This window comes from Vigna angularis, chromosome 8, assembly GCF_016808095.1.
Source record: "Vigna angularis cultivar LongXiaoDou No.4 chromosome 8, ASM1680809v1, whole genome shotgun sequence".
Lineage (NCBI taxonomy): Eukaryota > Viridiplantae > Streptophyta > Magnoliopsida > Fabales > Fabaceae > Vigna > Vigna angularis.
The window spans coordinates 4,732,516-4,752,770 of record NC_068977.1 but is presented as its reverse complement, the minus strand read 5'-3'; the positions used below and the strand labels follow the sequence as shown (position 1 = coordinate 4,752,770).

At 28.4% G+C, this 20,255-nt stretch overlaps 1 protein-coding gene across 1 annotated transcript; it reads left to right on the top strand.

Moving 5' to 3' along the window:
* Window positions 1-12,989: 12,989 nt before the first annotated feature.
* LOC108343849 (homeobox-leucine zipper protein HAT7) lies at window positions 12,990-15,998 on the top strand. Its single transcript, XM_017582259.2, has 3 exons — window positions 12,990-13,529; window positions 14,040-14,428; window positions 15,466-15,998. Exons 1-3 carry the CDS (start codon window positions 13,400-13,402, stop codon window positions 15,793-15,795), a joined length of 849 nt encoding a protein of 282 aa, XP_017437748.1. The 5' UTR covers window positions 12,990-13,399; the 3' UTR covers window positions 15,796-15,998.
* The last annotated feature ends 4,257 nt before the right edge of the window (window positions 15,999-20,255 follow it).

The following is a 20,255-nucleotide window of genomic DNA, read 5'->3' as shown; positions in this document are numbered from 1 at the left end:
AGAGACAATGCCTCTATTCTTCTTTTTTCACACAACAACACATCCAGGGAATACCGACACCATGAATCACCGTTATTGTCCACTCTAAGTCCGGCCAAATCCATTCTTTATGATTGCCCTTACAACTGAAGACATAGTCTGCACCATTCGGCACGAACCCTAATGAATTTTCCCCCTTAATTTTATCACAATTTGTAATGAAAGATTTAATTGAATTGAAGATAGACTACCCCTTTTGTTTATAATGTGTTTATTTTTCTGGATTGATAAAAATAAAAGAAAGAAAAAAAGAGCGAAAGAAGAGATGAATCAGATCACGATATTTACCAATGAAATTTATCGACAGATTTTTCCTTCAATAATTTTTATCTTTATTACACTATTAATATTACATTTAAATCTTAATTTTCTAAATACATTACAATTTTTATTTCTCATATTAATCTTAAATTGTAATAAAAAAAATTAACTTATATATTTTAAATTTTAATATTAAATTTACAAGTTATAAAAATATATAAAAATGAAAAAATATACTAAAATTTGGTGCAGCTCCTCTAATAAAAACATAGACTTATGATGTGATTCAAAGGGTTTACCTTGGAAGCCATGACAATGTTTTTTCTTTTGTTGGGAATGAATAAAAGATTGGTGGTTGGTTTGCATTCAAGGACTCAAGTAACATGGCTGGGGAACACTTGGTCTCCAATTAAGATGCCTTTTCTTTTTCCTTTTTTTTTTCTTTCCAAATTCTATCATCTCAAAACCCTAAAATAGAAAACCACTTATTAAATCATTTCCAAAACTTCTCAAATATTAGTACACTGTGATGGAAACTGATCTGTTCCTACACAAACCTAAGTATGTAGCATAGAGAATATTTATAGACCCGAAGAACAAATTACTTTATAAGAACTTTCATCCTACACGCAAAACAATCAAAACCCTAATAACATCTATTATGTCACTCTTTATTTAATACCATATTTTACTACTATCACCTCTTGTTGTTTTGAAAATTTCATCATACGTTTTCTTTTCATGTATTTGTCACTCAAAAGTTTTATTTTATTTTTTGCATATTTTATCGATCTATAATTTTTTTTATTGAAGCAATAATTGTTAAAAAATTAATTTCATATTTGATCACTAAACTATTAACATTTTGTGAATTTTACTACTAAAGAGTGATGACGGGACGATTAATTATTTGTGTTTATTTTAAAAAATTCCTATTTAATAAAATAACTAGATTCGGGTTGTTTAATAAGAAGTCTTCAACTTATTTTCATTAGTAAATGTTATTTATTTTCTAAATTACTATTTTAAAAGCACTTACTTTAAATTTAGATAAATTCACCAACCATGTAAAAAAAATTAAAACAAAAGAACTTGGCTTTGTGACCAACTTTTTTGCAAAACAACATCGTTGATGTTCTGATTTTTTGTTTCGTAACACGTTATCACTTGTTATAAATGTAATGAATAGATAAAGTATGTAAAAATTAAAACAAATGAAAATAAATTAGGCGAGGATGATAAAATTCGCGATTGTAATTTCATAATAAAATTCTTAGTTAAATAAAATAATAATAACACCAAAACAATTTGATTTGTCACCAGGTATTGCAAAACAACATTGTATAATATTTTAATTTTATAAAACTCTTTTACCACATATCATCCCTTCTTTTGTCATAAATTAAAATATTTAATAAAGTATGTGATTTTTTATTAAAAAAAGGTAATAGTAAAAACTGAAAATTCTTTAATGATAAAATTCAAAAATAATAATTAAGTAGTTAAAGACGTATTTTTTTTATAACTAATTCTAAAATCACAGTAAGAGTAGAAAAAGACAATGAAAACGAATATTTATTATCATCCCAAAATATAAAGATATATATGTCTCCAATATCTTTAGCTAGGTAGGTATATATGAAGCAGAAATGAAGCTATAGTTATCATTTTCTTATCATGGAGGTACCTATGAATAATTCTATAAACCCTAGTCTAGGGAAGCATGCTCATATAGGTTAAAGAGATAGAAATAGAAAAACAAAGACTCAAATAATGTGTTAATAATTAGGAAGGCTTTTGAAGGCATCATTTTGTTGGTAGGTTTTCATATTTTAATTATTTTTAATTAAAATCTTTCATAGTATGTGGACTCTTGAGTCATGATGCTTAGCCAAAAAAAATAAAATAAAATGATGTGATTAAAAAGTTAAAAAGAAGAATGGTTTATTAGATTCCCTAATGATAACAAATAGTTTTTGTTTAAGGATGATGTATAATATATATACAATTTGTTCTTAATCATTGTCTTCTGGGGAACAGTGGTAAATTTATAACATAGGAAATTGTGAATGTGTGTTTGATCCCAGATTTCGTGATATATATATATATATATATATATATATATATATATATATATATATATATATATATATATATATATATATATATATATATATATATATATATATATAAACTAATCTAAATATAGTTTTTTCTTTTAAATTTTTTAGAAAAACTTCTAAGATAAAATCATGAAAAATATTCATAATTTAAAACGGATAATATTTTAATTTTATTTATAAAACTATTTTATAAAATAAATTTTATATTTATTATAAATATATATTTTTATTAGCTAATGTACATCTCAAATATAAAATTAAATATTAATAGATAGTTAATATTATAATAAACTAAGAAACAATAAATATTATTAAGATATTTTCAGACAATAATCTGTAAATTTAAGAATAATTATTCTTAATTTTATAATAAAATGTTTGATTTGATATTGATAAGAATATTTAAAATTATGTATATTTGGAAAAATGGATATAATCTGAAAGAGAAATAATATTGAGACAGAAAGAATAATTAAAAGATTAAATGTGGAAAAAGTAGGAAGCATTAAAAATGAAGTATAAAGATCCAGCTCAGCTGTGTTTTTTGTTGAAGTGATTGAAGAAAGAAAAAAAGAAAAAGAAAAAACAGAGAGAGAGAGAGAAGAGAGGGAAGAAACAGAAGCACATGGGAACAGGGGAGCATGTGGAGAAGATTCAGAGCACTTTGATGAATTAATTTTTGGGAGAAAGAGCAACAGGGAATAACATGGTCTCACCCTATTCCAAAGGGGTTGCCCCCAAACTTCCAATAAAGGGATGCAGTTGCAAAGGGACTTTGGTGCTGTAGGACAGCCTAGCTATAGAGGTACACCTGGTGGGCCCCATTCCCACTCATGCCCATTACCTACCCTCCCTTCTTTCTTTTTCACCACCACACAATTCAATCACACCAGCCTAAGCTACCACCTACCAACTTTTCTCTCTTATTACTACTACCTTAACACAATTCTCATATTCTTCTACAACTATTTTCATCACTTCATTCTTCAATATTTTCTAACCATATGGAACAACACTTTTTCATTTCAGTGTAAATACTCTTTCACAATTGATTACAAAAAAGAGTTACTTATAAAGGAATATGTAATCTTCTAAGTGTTTTGTTTTCAATTTCATGAAGTTTGATCTTGGTTTCTAGATTTTCAACTTTTATAATTTTAATTTTTTTTCTCAATTTTACATGCTTTTTAATTTTATATTTTAACCAAATGAATGTGTTAAGTTTAAAATTTATTGAATTTGATAAAAGAAGAAATAGAACATTGTCAATTAAAAAAAAGTCATAATTTTAAAAAATATATTAAATAAACAAAAGTAAATTTTTTTAGTATCATTGAAATAGATACAATGTAAATGTGTTATTATATATCTTCATGCATGAATATTGTTTTGTTTGTTTAGTTGACTTGCACATTTTAATTACATTAAATATGTTGATGTGCAAGGTGAATGAGATGGAGATAATGCATGTTGAAATAAGTTGTTATAATGATATGATATGTGTTATATATTGTTTTTTAAATTAAAATCGCTTAGTGAACTATTATTATCATTTAACTAGTTAGTCATGATTACACTCATCACTTAATATTATTCAAGTGATGCGATGGAGATTCAATATATATAGTACACAGTTCAAACAACAACTTGAGGATTAAACAAGATAGAATGAGACAACTCTCTCTTGTTTGGAGCAAATATCACTCAAGCGAAACAATATCGCTTGAGTGATGAAGTAATAATGGTACATGAGATTTTGAAATGTGAGATAATGAAATTACATGTCAATGCTTAAGCAACTACATGTTCATTCTAAGCGATAATATTTATGATTATGGATCTAGTTGGATGATAGAATGAATATCATTCAAGTGTCGGAATGAGACTTAAGCAATAATAGCTCAAGTGTTAGATGAGTGTTTTAGTGAGCAAGAAGTATACTCATATTCTTCCATCTAGAGTTGTATTGCTTAAACGATATGAGATGCTTAAGTGACAAAGTTTTCCTTAGTTTATGGGAACAAAGTTGCTTAAGTGAGAAAGAGCTCCCTCAAGTGATATATATTGTATGGTGATGATAATATTGATGTTAAATTTGTCAAGATATATGTAATTATCGATGTGGTTGATGTGTTGGGATATATGTGTAAAATGATTATTTTGTATAATATACATTGTGTTTTACATTATATATGATATTTATGACATATCCATTTAAGGGTGTCTTGTCTTGTATGTTTTGTGGAGAAGAAACATCAAACGATATTGTAATTTCAATGATCATAGTATTAACATAAAACTCTAATAAACTTGTAGTTTCCTGCCTCACACCTCTTTGTTGCTTGGTTTAACGATCTCCATGTGTTTGATCTTTTTTCGAGAGAGTTCCTTCTTTCTGTTTTAAGGAAATTAGAAATAATTTTCCTATTTATTCTTCTTTCTTTTATGTTTACATGTAACTTTTACACTCTCAATAATACATCTCAATATTTTCTCCTTTAACCTGTTTACAACATGCCTCTTCTTCTTCATCTTTTTTGCTTCTACATTTTTAAAGCGCTCTTAATACACATGGAGGACAACGTGGGTTTGACATAGTATAAAAGCTCTTCTTTTAAAAGGCTTTATCGTGCCACTCTGATCTATTGTCTTTTTTGTTTCTTTTATTGTTATTCTTTCGTTTTTTTCTTTTCCTTTTCTTTTTGTTCTCATGGTAGATGGATAACTTATCCAAAGTTTTTTGTATCTGTATCCAAATGAAATCCCAACTATTGCTCTTGTTTCTTCTGCTTTGGACACATCCAATTATCCCTTTTGGAGTCATTCCATGCTTACAATAGTGAGCACTAAAACAAAATGGAATTTGTTCTTGGTACAACTCCTCAACTGACCAAAAATGATCCAAAGTTTTACTCTTGGTATAAGTGCAACAACATGGTTGTATCATGGTTGGTTCACTCAGTTTGTCCATCTATTTGACAAAGTATAATTTAGATGAATCAAGGTATTGAGATATAGAGTTATCTAAAGAATCATTTCACCCAAGGAGATTGTTCACATATATCAGATCTTCAAATGGAAGTAGCTACGTTAAATCAGGGTGATTTGTCGATTTCAAACTATTTTACTAAACTTTGGATCATATGGGATGAACTGGACAATTTCAAGCCTAACCTCACATGAAAGAAAAAATGTTCTTGCAACCTCTCTTTGTTTTAGCTCAAAGGAAAGTGAAGGACCAAGCTATGTAGTTTCTACATGGTCTAGATCAATTTAACAACATCAAATCTCATATGTTGTTGCTGGAACCTATGTCATCTGCCATTAAATTTTTTTCCTATGTGCTTTAATAAGAGAGACAATTTGTTAATTGACATATTGCAACCAAAGCTCATGGTAATACACGTTTTTCTCCCACTTATAATAACACATTTCCTAGTAATACTCACAATGTCTTTGGTAGTTCTTCAAATGTTTGTACCTATTGTAATAGATTGGTCACACAAAATCTTCTTGTTACCATAAAAATGGTTTTCTCAATCAAGAAAATAAATCTTACAAAAGACAAAATACTAGAAAAAGTTTATACCTATTGTAATAGAACATATCATATTGTTGATGTTTGCTACAAGAAACATGGGCATCCACCTAACCATAAGTTTTACAATGGCAAGCTAACCCATATTCATAATGTGTCTACATAAGATGACAATCCTTCTACGAAAGATAAAAATTAAAGTGAAAGCATTCGTCTCACTCGACAACAATATCAATTTCTTGCTGATCTTTTCAAGAATACTACCATTGACAATTCTCCGGTTCAAATAAACCAACTTGGTTCTACTGCTGCCCATCAATCCACAGCTGATAATATTAATTTCGTCTTTCAATGTAAAAATTTTAATCAATTATTGATTCAAGGATTATCATTCATATTTATGTGTCTTTGAATGATTTTATGTGTGTGCCACAATTCTATTATAATCTTATGTCTCTAAAAAAATTTCTCCCTTAACTATGATCCCCATTTTCTCTTTTTCTATTGCGTTATACAAGATATGAAAATAAAAGAGAAGATTGGTTTAGTTAAGATGCAGGTTGGCTTATATGTTTTCCATTCCAATAATTATCTTGACAATGATGAACATTATGTTTATACTTCTAATAGCATGAACCTTTGTCACTCTCGTTTAGGCCATCTCTCTAGTGAAAAATTGAGTATTCTACATAATAAAGAAATTTACATTGTTTCTTATCAAAATTATGTTTTTAATGCTTGTCATAAGGCTAAGCAAAGAAACCTTCCCTTCCCTATTAGTGATTCTCGTGTCTTAAACAATTTTGATCTTATTCATATGGACATTTGAGGGCCTTGTAATGTTTCCATAAATGATTTTAAATAATTTCTCGCTATAGTTGGTGATTGCTCCTATTTTACTTGCCTATGCATGACAAGTTTGTTATAAAAAGACACGTTGTTGACTTTATTGCTGAAATTGAAACTCAATTTAGTGTTGTAATCAAAACCATACATATTGATAATGGCCTTGAATGTCTTATGCATGATTTGTATTATAGCAAAGGCATCATACATTAAACAACTTGTGTAAATATCCCCAAACAAAAATGGTATTGTAGAACACAAATATTAGCACATACTTAATGTAACTTTTGCCCTTCTCTTTTAATCGCATCTCCCAAATTATTTTTTGATGTTTTGCAACATAACATGTTGCTTTTCTGATTAATTGCATGCCAACTCCTTTTCTAAATAATGGTTCTCCTCATGAACGTTTATATGGCTATCCTTGTGACCTTTCTTCTTTACATATATTTGGTTATTTTTGTTACGTCAATACTTTTAATCCTCAATGAAAGAAACTTGGCATGAGAGTTGTTTATGTACTTCAAACCTAATAGTAAAGGTTATTTGTATCTCAATTTAAACGACGATAAAATTGATATTTTATGTAATGTTGTTTTTTGTGAAGATCACTTTCCTTATCATGTTTAAAGAAATAATTTACGTGATAATAATTTTCTGTCTTTATCTATATTTAACCATTACAATAATGATTATAATGCTCTTGATTCTTCTCTTCTTGTCATTAATATCATCGAATTACTATTGATGTCACACTAAAACTAACATTGATACAAATACTATTGATTCCAATAATTTAGCCACCATTAATTTTGACCATGTTATTGTTGAAGATGTTTCTGCTATGCAACCAAGGCAATCCATTATATCCTAAAAGGTCCCTACTTACCTTCATGACTTTCAAACCATTAATATTGTGAAATAAACTATCGAAAATTATATGCAATATACTCATATTTCACTTTCATTTAAACATACTAACATGTTTATAACTTCTGCCATCGAGCCACAAAGTTATGCTAAAGACCCTTAGTGGGTAAAGACCATGAATGATGAATTAATCATCCTACAAGCCAACATCACCAGGATTATCACTAACTTGCCCCACTCCTATTGCTCATTCTTTTCACATTTAACAAAATGGTTAACCCCTCAGTTGTTGTTTCCTCCTTTCAAAGACTTATGGGTAGCCTTATATATCTTACAACGATTCCAACTGAGCCACTTGCCTTGATACATGAAAATCCATCAATGGTTTCTCTATATACCTTAGAGACCCCTTTATTTCATAAAAATCCAAGAAACATCAAACCATCTCTTAAAGTTTCACAAAAACTGAATATCACATCCTTTCTTCTACCATATGCGAAATACAATTATTTACATGCTTTATTTAAAATTTAAATAATATTATTAGGGTCAATCATTATATATAAAACAAAGTTTAAAATTATGTGATGATTCTATCCTTAAATAATGTATATAAGAATTAAAAGGAAAAAGTCTATTTAAAATACTATTAATCTTAATTTTAAAATGATGAAACCAAACAAAAACAAATATAATTAAATCTCATATTCTCGTACATATAACTAAAATTATACTCATTTTAAAAAAGGATGGAATAAGCATAGAAGTATGATGATACATATATTTTTTTTATTAATTTACCTAGGTGGGGTGTGATTCTTCGGAGTTAAATTCTCGTAGATACTCTTAGCATTAGAAAAGTAAAAGCACACTATGCTTTCTCCATCAATGGATAAAAGACATATTCTATCACATTCCCTCACAACTCTATACATTCATTCATTTATTCATTCACAATCCTTGTGTGTGAAAAATTATGATATCATGAGTCATCACTACTCATCCCGTAGAACTAGCAAATTCGTGATCTAAAAAAAGATACCCTCAATTTGATTTGATCCCTCAAGATACATATGTTTTGCCCTATCTTATAGCTCTACCTTTAAATTATTGGTATATATATATATCCAAGAAATTAAAGTGGGGTAGATCGTAACGTGATCAAGACCAATTATATCAACTAAACTTATCTTTTTTGTTTTGAGGGTATCTAAATCTTAATTAATATATAATGTTTTTATTTATCGAGCTTATTTGAAGTATATTAATTGGGTTTTCTATCATTATCTTAACATAAATTATTTATCCATTTATAATAGTTTTTCAAATTTATTTTTATGGATATTCTCTTTCCAAAATAATCACATTTGAATTGCTTTTAAGCATAAATATTAACTTAATATATCTTAGGAGATTAAATCCTTTTGCTAACCCTGTCTTTAGTTGTTGTAACAATTATCATAAAGTTAAATTTCAAATAATTCATTTGATTAGTATAGAAATATGCTTGATATTTTCTTTTAGTTTTAAATTTTTTTCTTATTTCTTGTCTTGAAATTTTTTGTTTTACATTTCATATATTGACATGAAAATATCTTATAACAAGTAGTTAAAGAATTCCAGAGATGAAATATAAAATATTCTCCTTTTAAGAGACTCAAAAAATGATTTTTTATTGAAAATTAAAAAAAGCTAAAACCTAAACCAACGTTAACAATTACATCATTTTTTATTCAAAACTTTAAAATAATAAATTAATGACTCTTTCATCTATATATATTTTATGTTTTTATTTGTGTCAAATGTAAAACTTGAACTTCCAACAATACGTACAATCTGAAACCATATTTTTTATTACTCAATGAAAGGATTATGAATTTTTTATTTTTATCTTTACAATCAAATCTATCTTTACCATATGCATACTTGAGAAAATAGCAGTACACGATTGGAGTGAAAATATTCCAAAATCTTAGTCTATGTTTGATAGAAAATGGACAAATATATCCAGCAGATGCCAGACTCACCACTTTAATTAATTTAATTCCTAGTGCAAGTTCCATCATACTTATATATAATAATTTCATCAGAAAAAAAAAATAGTACTTATAATAAAATGACTGCTTGATGAAGTGTGTATTTTCAAAGTATTTTCTATTATAGTTCTCTCCTTGGATTCTGGATTTTCACGTTGCAAAATGCCAGGTTTCCTCGTCACACACATGCATGACCTAACGAGTTAAATTGCCTTAAAATCAAGTGGCTCTTTTTTGGCAAGATTCCAACTTAATTAAAGTTCTCAAATATGTAAGTTGGCATTTTCATCATAACATTCTTTTAACCTTAAAAAATTATTTAATTAATATTTTCATTAATAAAAAAACTGATACATGTGTAAATATATGATATACTTATTTTCAATTAAGATTTTACTTTGAAGAATAAAAAAATTAAAATCAGTAGTGGACCTTCACGTTAACTGAGATGAATCTTGGATGCCAACTTTTTCTACATATATAGAAATTAGTATATAAATTAGAATATTATTTTTAATTTTAATATATTCATCTATGTATTTATAAATAAAATTTTGACACCTTTAACGTATTTTCAAAGATCCTGTTAAAACCAGCAGCTCTATTCTTGTCTCTAATGTAAACTTTTGGTTTCTTTTCTTTTTTTGGAACAAAAATTGATTTGTTTTTCCTTAAATATGTTTTAACATTTATAAAATTATGCATTTTGATTTTGGCCCATAATATTGTTTTATGTGTCTTTATAAAATAAATAAAAAAAATTACTTTTGGTCCTTGTAAAAAGAGTAATTTTAATCCTTTCAAAATTGAAAATTAACATTTTTTATTCATAACTATATCGCATATAGTTCTGAGATTTAAAAAAGTATTTTAAAACTTTAAGCTTTTGACACTGCATTATATTGATGTGAATTATCCGAAATCTTTCAAACTTTTTGCTAAATATAATATGAGTATAATTTTAAACAATAGTATGATATTTTTAAGTTATTTTTTAATTGTGAAACACTTTTTTATTTATTAAAAGTTAAAATTAAAATTCATTAATTTTAATTTCTTTTTTATGACTTCCTGAAATCAAATTCCTCATACCCCAATAATGGATATATGTCAAGAAGAAGCAGGCTACGTCTAGATCTCTCTAAAGAAACCAATTTTTCTTCTCTTTATTGGGATTGTTTATGCTTTTGATGTAGACAGATATTAACTAAACTAGACTTGCATCTCTCCAATTTCTCATTTCCAGTGATTAATAAAAGGCCAAAATTTCCAAATAATATAATAATGTAAATAAAATAAGTTATTTTGTATGGCTCCAGAGCTTCGTTACCGAATCATTGAGTTTGAATTATTTTTTAATTTTTTTTTTTAGTTAAGAAGTAGATTTTATATTCTTTTATTTATAAAATAAAGTTCACATCTATTTATATATTATATTTAGAAATATATGAATTATGTAATTTAAGTGATTATTTAACATATATTTTCACTAGATTTTTTTAGAATTATAAATTAATTATATTTGTAATATATTTGATATATGATTTGTATATACAATTTAAAAATGAGTGTTAAATATATAAGATTATTAGATATTTTTTTATTTTGTTATTATTTTTTATTTATATTTTAGATTTAATATATATTTTTATTATAAATATAATATATTATATATAAAAAAATTAATCTCTCATAAGTAATATTATATTTAACATATCAAAATTATTATTAAAATCTATTATAAGAATTTTATTATTTTTTGATTATATTATTTCATTCGTTATTATATTACTTATTTAATGTTTAATTTTATATTTAAAATGCATGAACTGTATGGAAAAATATTTTAAAAATCTCATATTTATTACATAAAAACTAATTCAAAATATATAAATAAAATATTGATTTATGAAATTAAATTAAGTTTAAAATCTAATTTTTATTTTATATATATATAAACGTATAACTTAATTAGAAGAGAGAGAATTTGGTATGGACCATTAAAATATTATGGAATTGTGTGCTATAGTTAGCATATCTATGAATCTTGCATGTTGAAGGATACAAAATTCAGCAGCCATGTGTATAAAAAATATATATTTTTCATCATTATTATAATTTGGACTATAGCTTTGACAAAACCATTTGTGTTACAGATCACACACATCTATGAATCTTCTGTTCATCTTTATCTTAAATCAGTAGCTACACAGTAAGGTGTGCCTATGTCACATATATAAAATCAATAAACATAAGTGTCAATTTGTATAAATAGTATTTCTAACATATTTTTTAGAAAAGTAGTTTGAATGTAACTATGCTTACAATTTGTGAAAAAATTAACTCAAATAAAGAAAATACTTTAACATGCTATCACTTTATTTTAAATTTTACACAATTATAAATACGTATTTTAATAGTATAATATTTGAGGAATAATTTTATCATTTATAAGGATCTTGCCTGTCTTGAATTGATAGGGTCGTCTTTTACGGAGGATAGTTGTGGCTTCAATCGAAAAAATATCTTTTATAAAAATAATTGTGTATATTTTAAATATAATAACATATTTTATAATAACACATAAATTATTAATATTTTCATATCTTTAAATTTGGTATTAATTTAAAATTTTATACAATTGTATCCGAACCATGATTGAAGCATATTTATATAATTTTTATTGTTTTTTTCTCTCAAATTTAGTCTTCTTTTACTATTTTTCCTTATAAAAATTTGCTCATAAAAAATAAGTAGTGTTTTTTGAGATAGAAAATCATTTGAAAGGTTCAAAGTTTGCTTACATTTTATTTTAGCATTTAGAGATTCTTAATTTTCGATAATATCATGTTACAACAAGATTTATTTTAAACTATAAAAAAACGTATACAATGTTAATATTGAGCTAAATTTGATAACTTTGAGCTAAATTTGATAACTTTGAAATTTAATGTTAACATTCCGTGAAATAAAAATTAAAGAGTCACTTATAATTTAACCTTCATTTCATTCCTTTACAATTTTTACTTTTTTAATAATAATTTACATAAATTAACTATATGAATAACTTTTCATATAAATATATAATAATAATAATAATAATAATAATAAAAGAAACAAGTTCTAATAATGAAATTATTATAATATATAAAGTTTATTTTAATTAATCATAAGAATGTGTACTCTTTATGTAAAACTGTTACTGCATAAATGATATGAATGTAGAGTTTGTATGTGAGTGAATAAATATATATTTAGATATAAAAATGAAGGAAGAGAGAGAAGATGGGTCCATGAAAAGTCTAATATATGAATTTGATGTATACTAGCATTTCATCGTTTGCTTTTACACCTCTTATTATGATGTTTTCTCTCTCTGCTGTCTGTCTCTCAGCCTAAAAATCGCTGTCTTTCGGTCTGCATACCTATCATCATCACCATCCCTCTTTCTGAAAACTCTGTCACCCATGAGAGTGAGAGCCAAACTCCTGTGATCGCCACCACCCTCTTCATCAAACCCTTCTACCAAACACAACAAGCTCAGACAAACACATCAACAAAGAGAGTTTGATGATTCTGGGACTGATTCTGTCACCCTCCTAAAGCCTTGCATGAATGAATGATAATACTACTCACAACATCACAACACCAACAACATCAACACCACAACACCCTGTTCTTCTACCATGGCCTTCCCTCCCTCTCACACCTTCATGTTCCAAACCCATGAAGATCATGACCACCACCAACTCCACCTACGCTCCACCTCTTCCTCCCTCAACGCCTTCCCCTCTTTCCCACCCCATCACTTTCAAGGTAATCACAACAAAACCACATCCTTCCTCTCTACACCTCTAATTCCATCTCAATTCTTGTACTTGTTGATGTATATCAAGGTCATACAAAACCGTTTGTACCTGCAGCGTCAAAGCTTTTCTGTTCTATGTTATTGTATCATGACTGTGATTTCAGCCACATCGACTGTTTTTATCTGTGTATCAAGAATCTTGATGAAACTCTGATAGCTAACACAATTTGAAACCTTGATGTGTATGCATATCAAGTTTTTAAATTGCAGTCGCAGTTTGATTGTGATTCCTGATAAATGTAGCCCATAGAACTACAGTCGCAGTTTCTTTGTGGTTTATAAGATCTTAGAAACTTTGAAATCATGGGTTGTTTTTTAAAATCTTGATCTTCTCGGGTATGTGATTTTTTGAAAGATTATACGGGTCATCTGATAAAAGATAAGTTTTTCCTTTTAGGTAAAGGAAGGCTGTGTTGTTGTTATATGAATATGTGGTGTTGATTCTGTGTGGTGTTTAGGGGGTGGTGCAGGTGCAGGTTTCATGATGAAGCGATCGATGTCGTTTTCAGGCATAGAGAACAAGTGCGATGAAGTGCATGGAGACGACGAGTTGTCAGATGATGGATCTCAGCTAGGAGAGAAGAAGAAGAGGCTGAGTTTGGAGCAGGTGAAGGCACTTGAGAAGAGTTTTGAGTTGGGGAACAAGCTTGAACCTGAGAGAAAAATGCAGCTTGCCAAGGCTTTGGGGCTTCAACCGAGGCAAATCGCTATATGGTTCCAGAATAGGAGAGCAAGGTGGAAGACCAAGCAGCTTGAGAAAGAGTATGAAGTTCTAAAGAAGCAGTTTGAAGCTGTGAAAGCTGATAATGACTCCCTCAAGGCTCAGAATCAGAAACTACATGCAGAGGTAATCAATGGTATCATACGCAGCTTCTGCATCTATTCTTCAGTTTTCAACACAAAAAACTTAGACGCAGTTCTTTTATCTTGCTCTCCCATCAGAATTGGAGTTTCAATTCCAGTAATCTGAAAAACAACTTACACTAAGATTAATCAGATGATATTGGTTGCCGAACTTCAATTCTGATTGAAAAAATACTATCGAAATTACTTAAAGAACTGCATCCAAGTTTTATTATTTTCGATACCATGTTTGTGACTAGTCATTGACTAAGGTTCCTTGGTGGGTCTTGGAGAAATGTGAGCTTGAAGTTTTTGAGATCTTGGAGGGTTATTTTGGTACTCTTTGAGTCCTGATCTTGATTCAGAATATGATTAAACGACCGTGTAATCTTAATAGAGTTTGAAGTGAATCCAAAATCCAATTGTCTGGTGTTGAATTGTTAAAATTGGATTTTGTAAAGAAAGGAATGGAGTTTTGTTCTTTGTCTCGTTTATTCCCACCACAGTTTTATTTTCTAGAGTTTGATTAGCTGAATTTTGTAAAGGTCCTCTTAGCCGTTTCAGTGCGCTTCCTTTTCCCTAAACAATGGATGAAATTGATCTTTTTTTCATGTTTGAAAAAAGAAAGCTAGTCTTTTATGCATACATATGTGTTTTAACTATAAGAGGGTCTTTTGTTCTTTTTACTTTTGAGTTTTGGTTTTTCCCGTTATTTAGTGAGAAATCTCCATTTCACTGATTGTGTTATGATGATCCCACAGACGTTAGGGACTAATTTTAAAGAGATTTTGGTTCCATCATTAACTTGTTTTTGTTGATTGAGTTGATCATTCTCGGGAGGTGTCAGTGTGACAGTGTCAGAACTGAGAACTGCGAATTAACAGTAATGTTTGCTTTCCTTTTTCCATTGAAAAACTCTGTGTTATAACTGTTCCATGTTGCTAGCTATGAAAAAGACAAGGTTGCATTTGATCCTTCACATGGAATCAAAACATGAACACACAGTTTTGGTTTTACACTTTTACTGTGTGGTGTTTGCAGCTACAAACACTGAAAAATAGGGACTGCTGTGAAACCGGAACAGTAATTAGCCACAAGAAAGACACTGAGGGTTCTTGGAGCAATGGAAGCAACAACAGTTCAGAAATCAACTTGGACCTCTCAAGAACACCAGTGATGAACAGTCCTGTGTCTTCTCAGAATGGAAAAAGCCTTCTACCAACTTCCCACAAGCCAACAACCATGACTCAACTCCTCCAAAGCTCATCAAGATCAGATCTCCAAGATGAAAGCTTCTGCAACATGTTCCACAACATTGATGAGCAGCAGAATTTTTGGCCCTGGACCGAGCAGCAGCACCAGTTTCATTAATCGAAAAACTTGATTTTGGATATTATAAATGATTTGAAGTTGAAAGGTTGTGAGAAGTAATTAAGTTCATTAATTAGGCTTAGCTCAACTTTTTTTTTCTCCCTACCAGTTTTTCGGTTTATGCTTATGATGTAGATTGGTGTATAAAGAGTTTGAACACATTTACTTGAGTCATGATCAAGAGAGGTGGTGAACTTTGAATAGTAGAGCATCTTTTTTTCTCTCCCTCTCTCTCTAAATATAACAAAAATTATACTCAAAATCAAAATTATCATCAAAGTTTAAACAAATTTATGTAATTTAATGGATTAATGCAATGATTAATATACGCGCTTACATATTATAAAATCAACTTATTAAAACGAATAAAATTAGTCTCTATTTTAACAGGATAAGAAATGTGACATGAAAAACCATTTAATGTGTCTGTTTCTGAGATATCAGTAGGTGAAAATGAGAGAGAGACGTCTGTGATCTGTTTAAACATTTGATTTCAAACACAATTGTTTATTAATTAGATCTAAATCTGCTTGGTGTTGAAGCTTCTTTCCTATTACATTAAACTTTAGAGTTATGCAGAATAAATATATTTTGTGCTAGGTTTAAACAATATACCATATAGTCTATATGGTTAATATATATATATATATATATATATAGAGAGAGAGAGAGAGAGAGAGAGAGAGATGTACGTGGCCCTAAGTGGATTTGCAGGTCTGGAATGTAGAATGGGGCCACAGATGGAAATAGGATTCTCTGGTGGGATTGTTTAAGCACATAGATAGATACATAGATATGAATATATATATATATATATATATATATATATATATATATATATATATATATATATATATATATATATATAAGTGTATATTTTATTTGATGTTGGTGCTTTGGAATGATGATATCATGGGATGGAAAATTGCATGGAAAAAGGTGTTTGGAGAAAGTTGAGCTAATGAGATAAAGGGCATGGCTGACTTGAGGAGTGAGAAGAGATGAAGTGGTGCAGAGAGTGAGGCATGTCGTTTTATGGGATGAAAGAAAGAGCCAAATCTAGCTGGGACTTTGCAAAGAGTAGTGGGGATGGCCGAAGTAGGATTCTGAACTTGCACACACTCCAACAACGGAGAAAACAAGAAAATCTTCTTACTCTAAACTAAACTTACAACAAATCCATCATCCACTAACCTTTTTCAACCTTATAAAATCAAATTACACCACATCTTAATTCTTCAAATAATTACATAATTGTAATAAGATATATGGCTGGGCTCATAAATGCGTCTCCCCATAAATCTTCTTTTCGATAGATCCAACAATGGTATCAGAATTGATATTTTATTTTGGTGATCAACTCAAACGATATAATAATCCCTTTACTAAAAGTCTTTCTGGTAAAGAATATTTAGACGAATATAAAATAAACGGTGGTATGAAAGACTACTTGTAGTTGTAATTATAATTGGAAATGCTTCCGCTGGAGGGGGAATATACCTATATTAAAGGGACTCATTCTTGAAGGAATATTGTTAAGAATCTAAGTGTGAGTCTAAGTTTCACATTGAATAGAAATAAAAAAATAGAACATTATATAAAGATGAAAAATCCATTAACTCATTATTTTAAGAAAAAAGTGATGTCAATCTTTTATATGATTGAATTCAAATTTCATTAATGTTTACCTCTCTCCGGAAGAAACAATATTTTCATTTATTTATATACTTAACGCAAGATCTTAAAATTTTTTTATCTCCTCAATCAACATGAAAAAAATACACAAAACATTCTCTATTTCTATTTTTCATTCACCTATCTTCCAAAGTTGTTTAAAAGATATCACTGACATTTTTTTTAAGTTCCACTAGATCTGTTAAAAAATGGAAAACGTGTGTAATCGATTTAAAATAATTGATAAAAAAGAATTATTTTAATAATTTATACTACATAAAGATTAGGATTATAATTTGTTATTCGAAGATACCTTGCTTTAAGAAAAATAGATCTTTGCCCATTTTAATCTGACAACCGAAACTACTTCATTCTGAATCCTAAAGAAGATCCCATGTGACCTACTGCCACAACCAAAAGCAAAAGCCTCTCATCTCTTTCTCTCTCTCCTAACTCTACATCCTAAGTTTCTTAGTAGCTGTCTACCAAAAAAAAAACTTCAGCTTTGCTTTCTTAAAAAACATGTACACTACTTAATAAAAACAACTATACATGATTGCAGAACTTATACATAGATTGAATATTTATCATTAAACTATAGAAATTTTAATTTATATTTATAGAGTGTATTCTTTTTAGTAATAATTAATATATATCACCTCAAACTTCATATAGTTCAATTATCATTTAACTTAGTACATAACTTATTGCTACTTTTTCTTGAGTATGGTTTTGATACTATAATGATAAAAACATGTTACAGAAAGTATATATTACTAAAATGTGTAAAATAGATTTTGCATTTCATAAAGCTAAACTGAAAAAGCTAGCCATCAAGTATTAATATTTTCTTAGTCAACTAACCCTAGAATATTGAGTTTTAAAGGTATAGTATGTAACCTTTTTTGTTATTCACTGAATTATTTTATTATTTGGATAAATTTGTTTTAGAACTAGTTACTAATACATGCAATATTATTTCCTTGCGCTATAATAGAATGAAGTACTTATAAAAAAAACGTAATTTTGTTCTTCCTAAAGTGTCCTATTTAAACTGTAGTTACATTATTATTATTGTAGTGTGAGGAAGTGGAAAGAATTTTGCGGACAATGATAAGATCGATTGGTTTTGAAGTGAAAGATGTAATATCCAAGAAAATATTTATTAATATCTACCTTAAAATATTGATACAATAGCTTAACTATTATTTATATGTATAATAGTTTATCAATATTAAAAGCACATTACTAGTACTTTTACCTATGCAACTTTTTCTTTGTATAAAAATTAGAATCAGTTATATCAATTTCAAATAAATATTGTTATCAAAAAGTTCCAACTAGTAAGAAAATAATATGGATAATAGACGTGATAACTTACCATTTTCTTTCTTAAACAATACTATAACTAATTAATGATAATGTCAAAATTGTAATCCAAATTAACATATATCACTACCAATTTATTTATCACATAAGTCAGTATGATTATGAAATTATGCATATACTTAGTCTAATTTTAGTCTTCTAAGAATTTGTTTCAAATATTTTTCAAAAGTAATATAATTATTACATCAATAAGAAATACTATCAAATATAATATATATATATATATATATATATATATATATATTTTGACAATTCAACATAAAGTTAATTTCTACTTCAATTATTAAACAAACAATATAAAAAAACTTATTAACCCACGTCTTTGTATCTTGATTACCGTGTAAGTATAATTCATTTTTAACTTTTGAAATCTTCCCAAAAAAAATATGGACCAGTCTCTTTCTCTTTTCTAAAATTTATTTAGAAAATGAATGACTAAAATGTCAAGATTATACTCTCTTTTTTCACTTGTTCAATTTTATCCATTTAAATTCTTAAAAATCTCATGAAGCGTGTACCGCTGATGACTTATATAATTTAATTCCACTGCAAAGTTGTGAGACCTCACTAAAAACGCATCCAAAATCACTCTGAGTGGACGTCAGGTGTCTAGCGAAGGAAATCTGGAAATCAGAAAGTGGAAAATAGGTGTGGGCAGCGAAGTGGCCGTTCGTCCTTGACGGTGGTAGCAAAGCTTAGTTTTTCAAAACTCACGCCACTCTCATGCAACCTCTCTTCCAATCTGAAACTTCATTTTTCTCCTCCTTCTCTCTAAAAGCTTTTCCTTCTCTCTAAACAACACTCACTTTCTCTTCTCCGATCACCACTCAGGCACCGTTGGAGCACTCCCGGCGTCAAGAGCTTCCAGTTGAACCGATCAGTTTTTGGTTCTGAACTGGTAAGTCACTTTCTCTTTAGAACGTTCGTTCTTCCTACACATGCGAACCCAGATTCTTGGTTGCATGAATAAGTCACTTTGTTCTAAGTATTTCTGTTTTTCTTGTTTGGTTTAGTTTGTAAGGGGTGATCGTCGAACTCTAAGATTTCAGTAGTGAGGAGATATATTTTTGCATTGTTGAACGTTCGGTCACACTTAGAGGTAAGGAAAGCTTATATAATTTAATTGTATGTTCGTTTTTACGTTCGTTGCTAATGAATGCATGTTTGTTGAGTGGCTGAATGTATATGAAGTATGATTGTTGATATGTTTTGACTATATGAAGTATGATTATTTACTATGATATGGATGTTTGATTTTATGAAAATAGATGTTGAGAGATGAATTGATATAAAGAATTCTAGTATGAAATTTCCCTATGAAAGTGTACGTTCGTCACTGAACGGTCCTTGACCGTTCGGTTTTTCTAGTGAACTTGGTTGGAATTGGATTCTTTCAT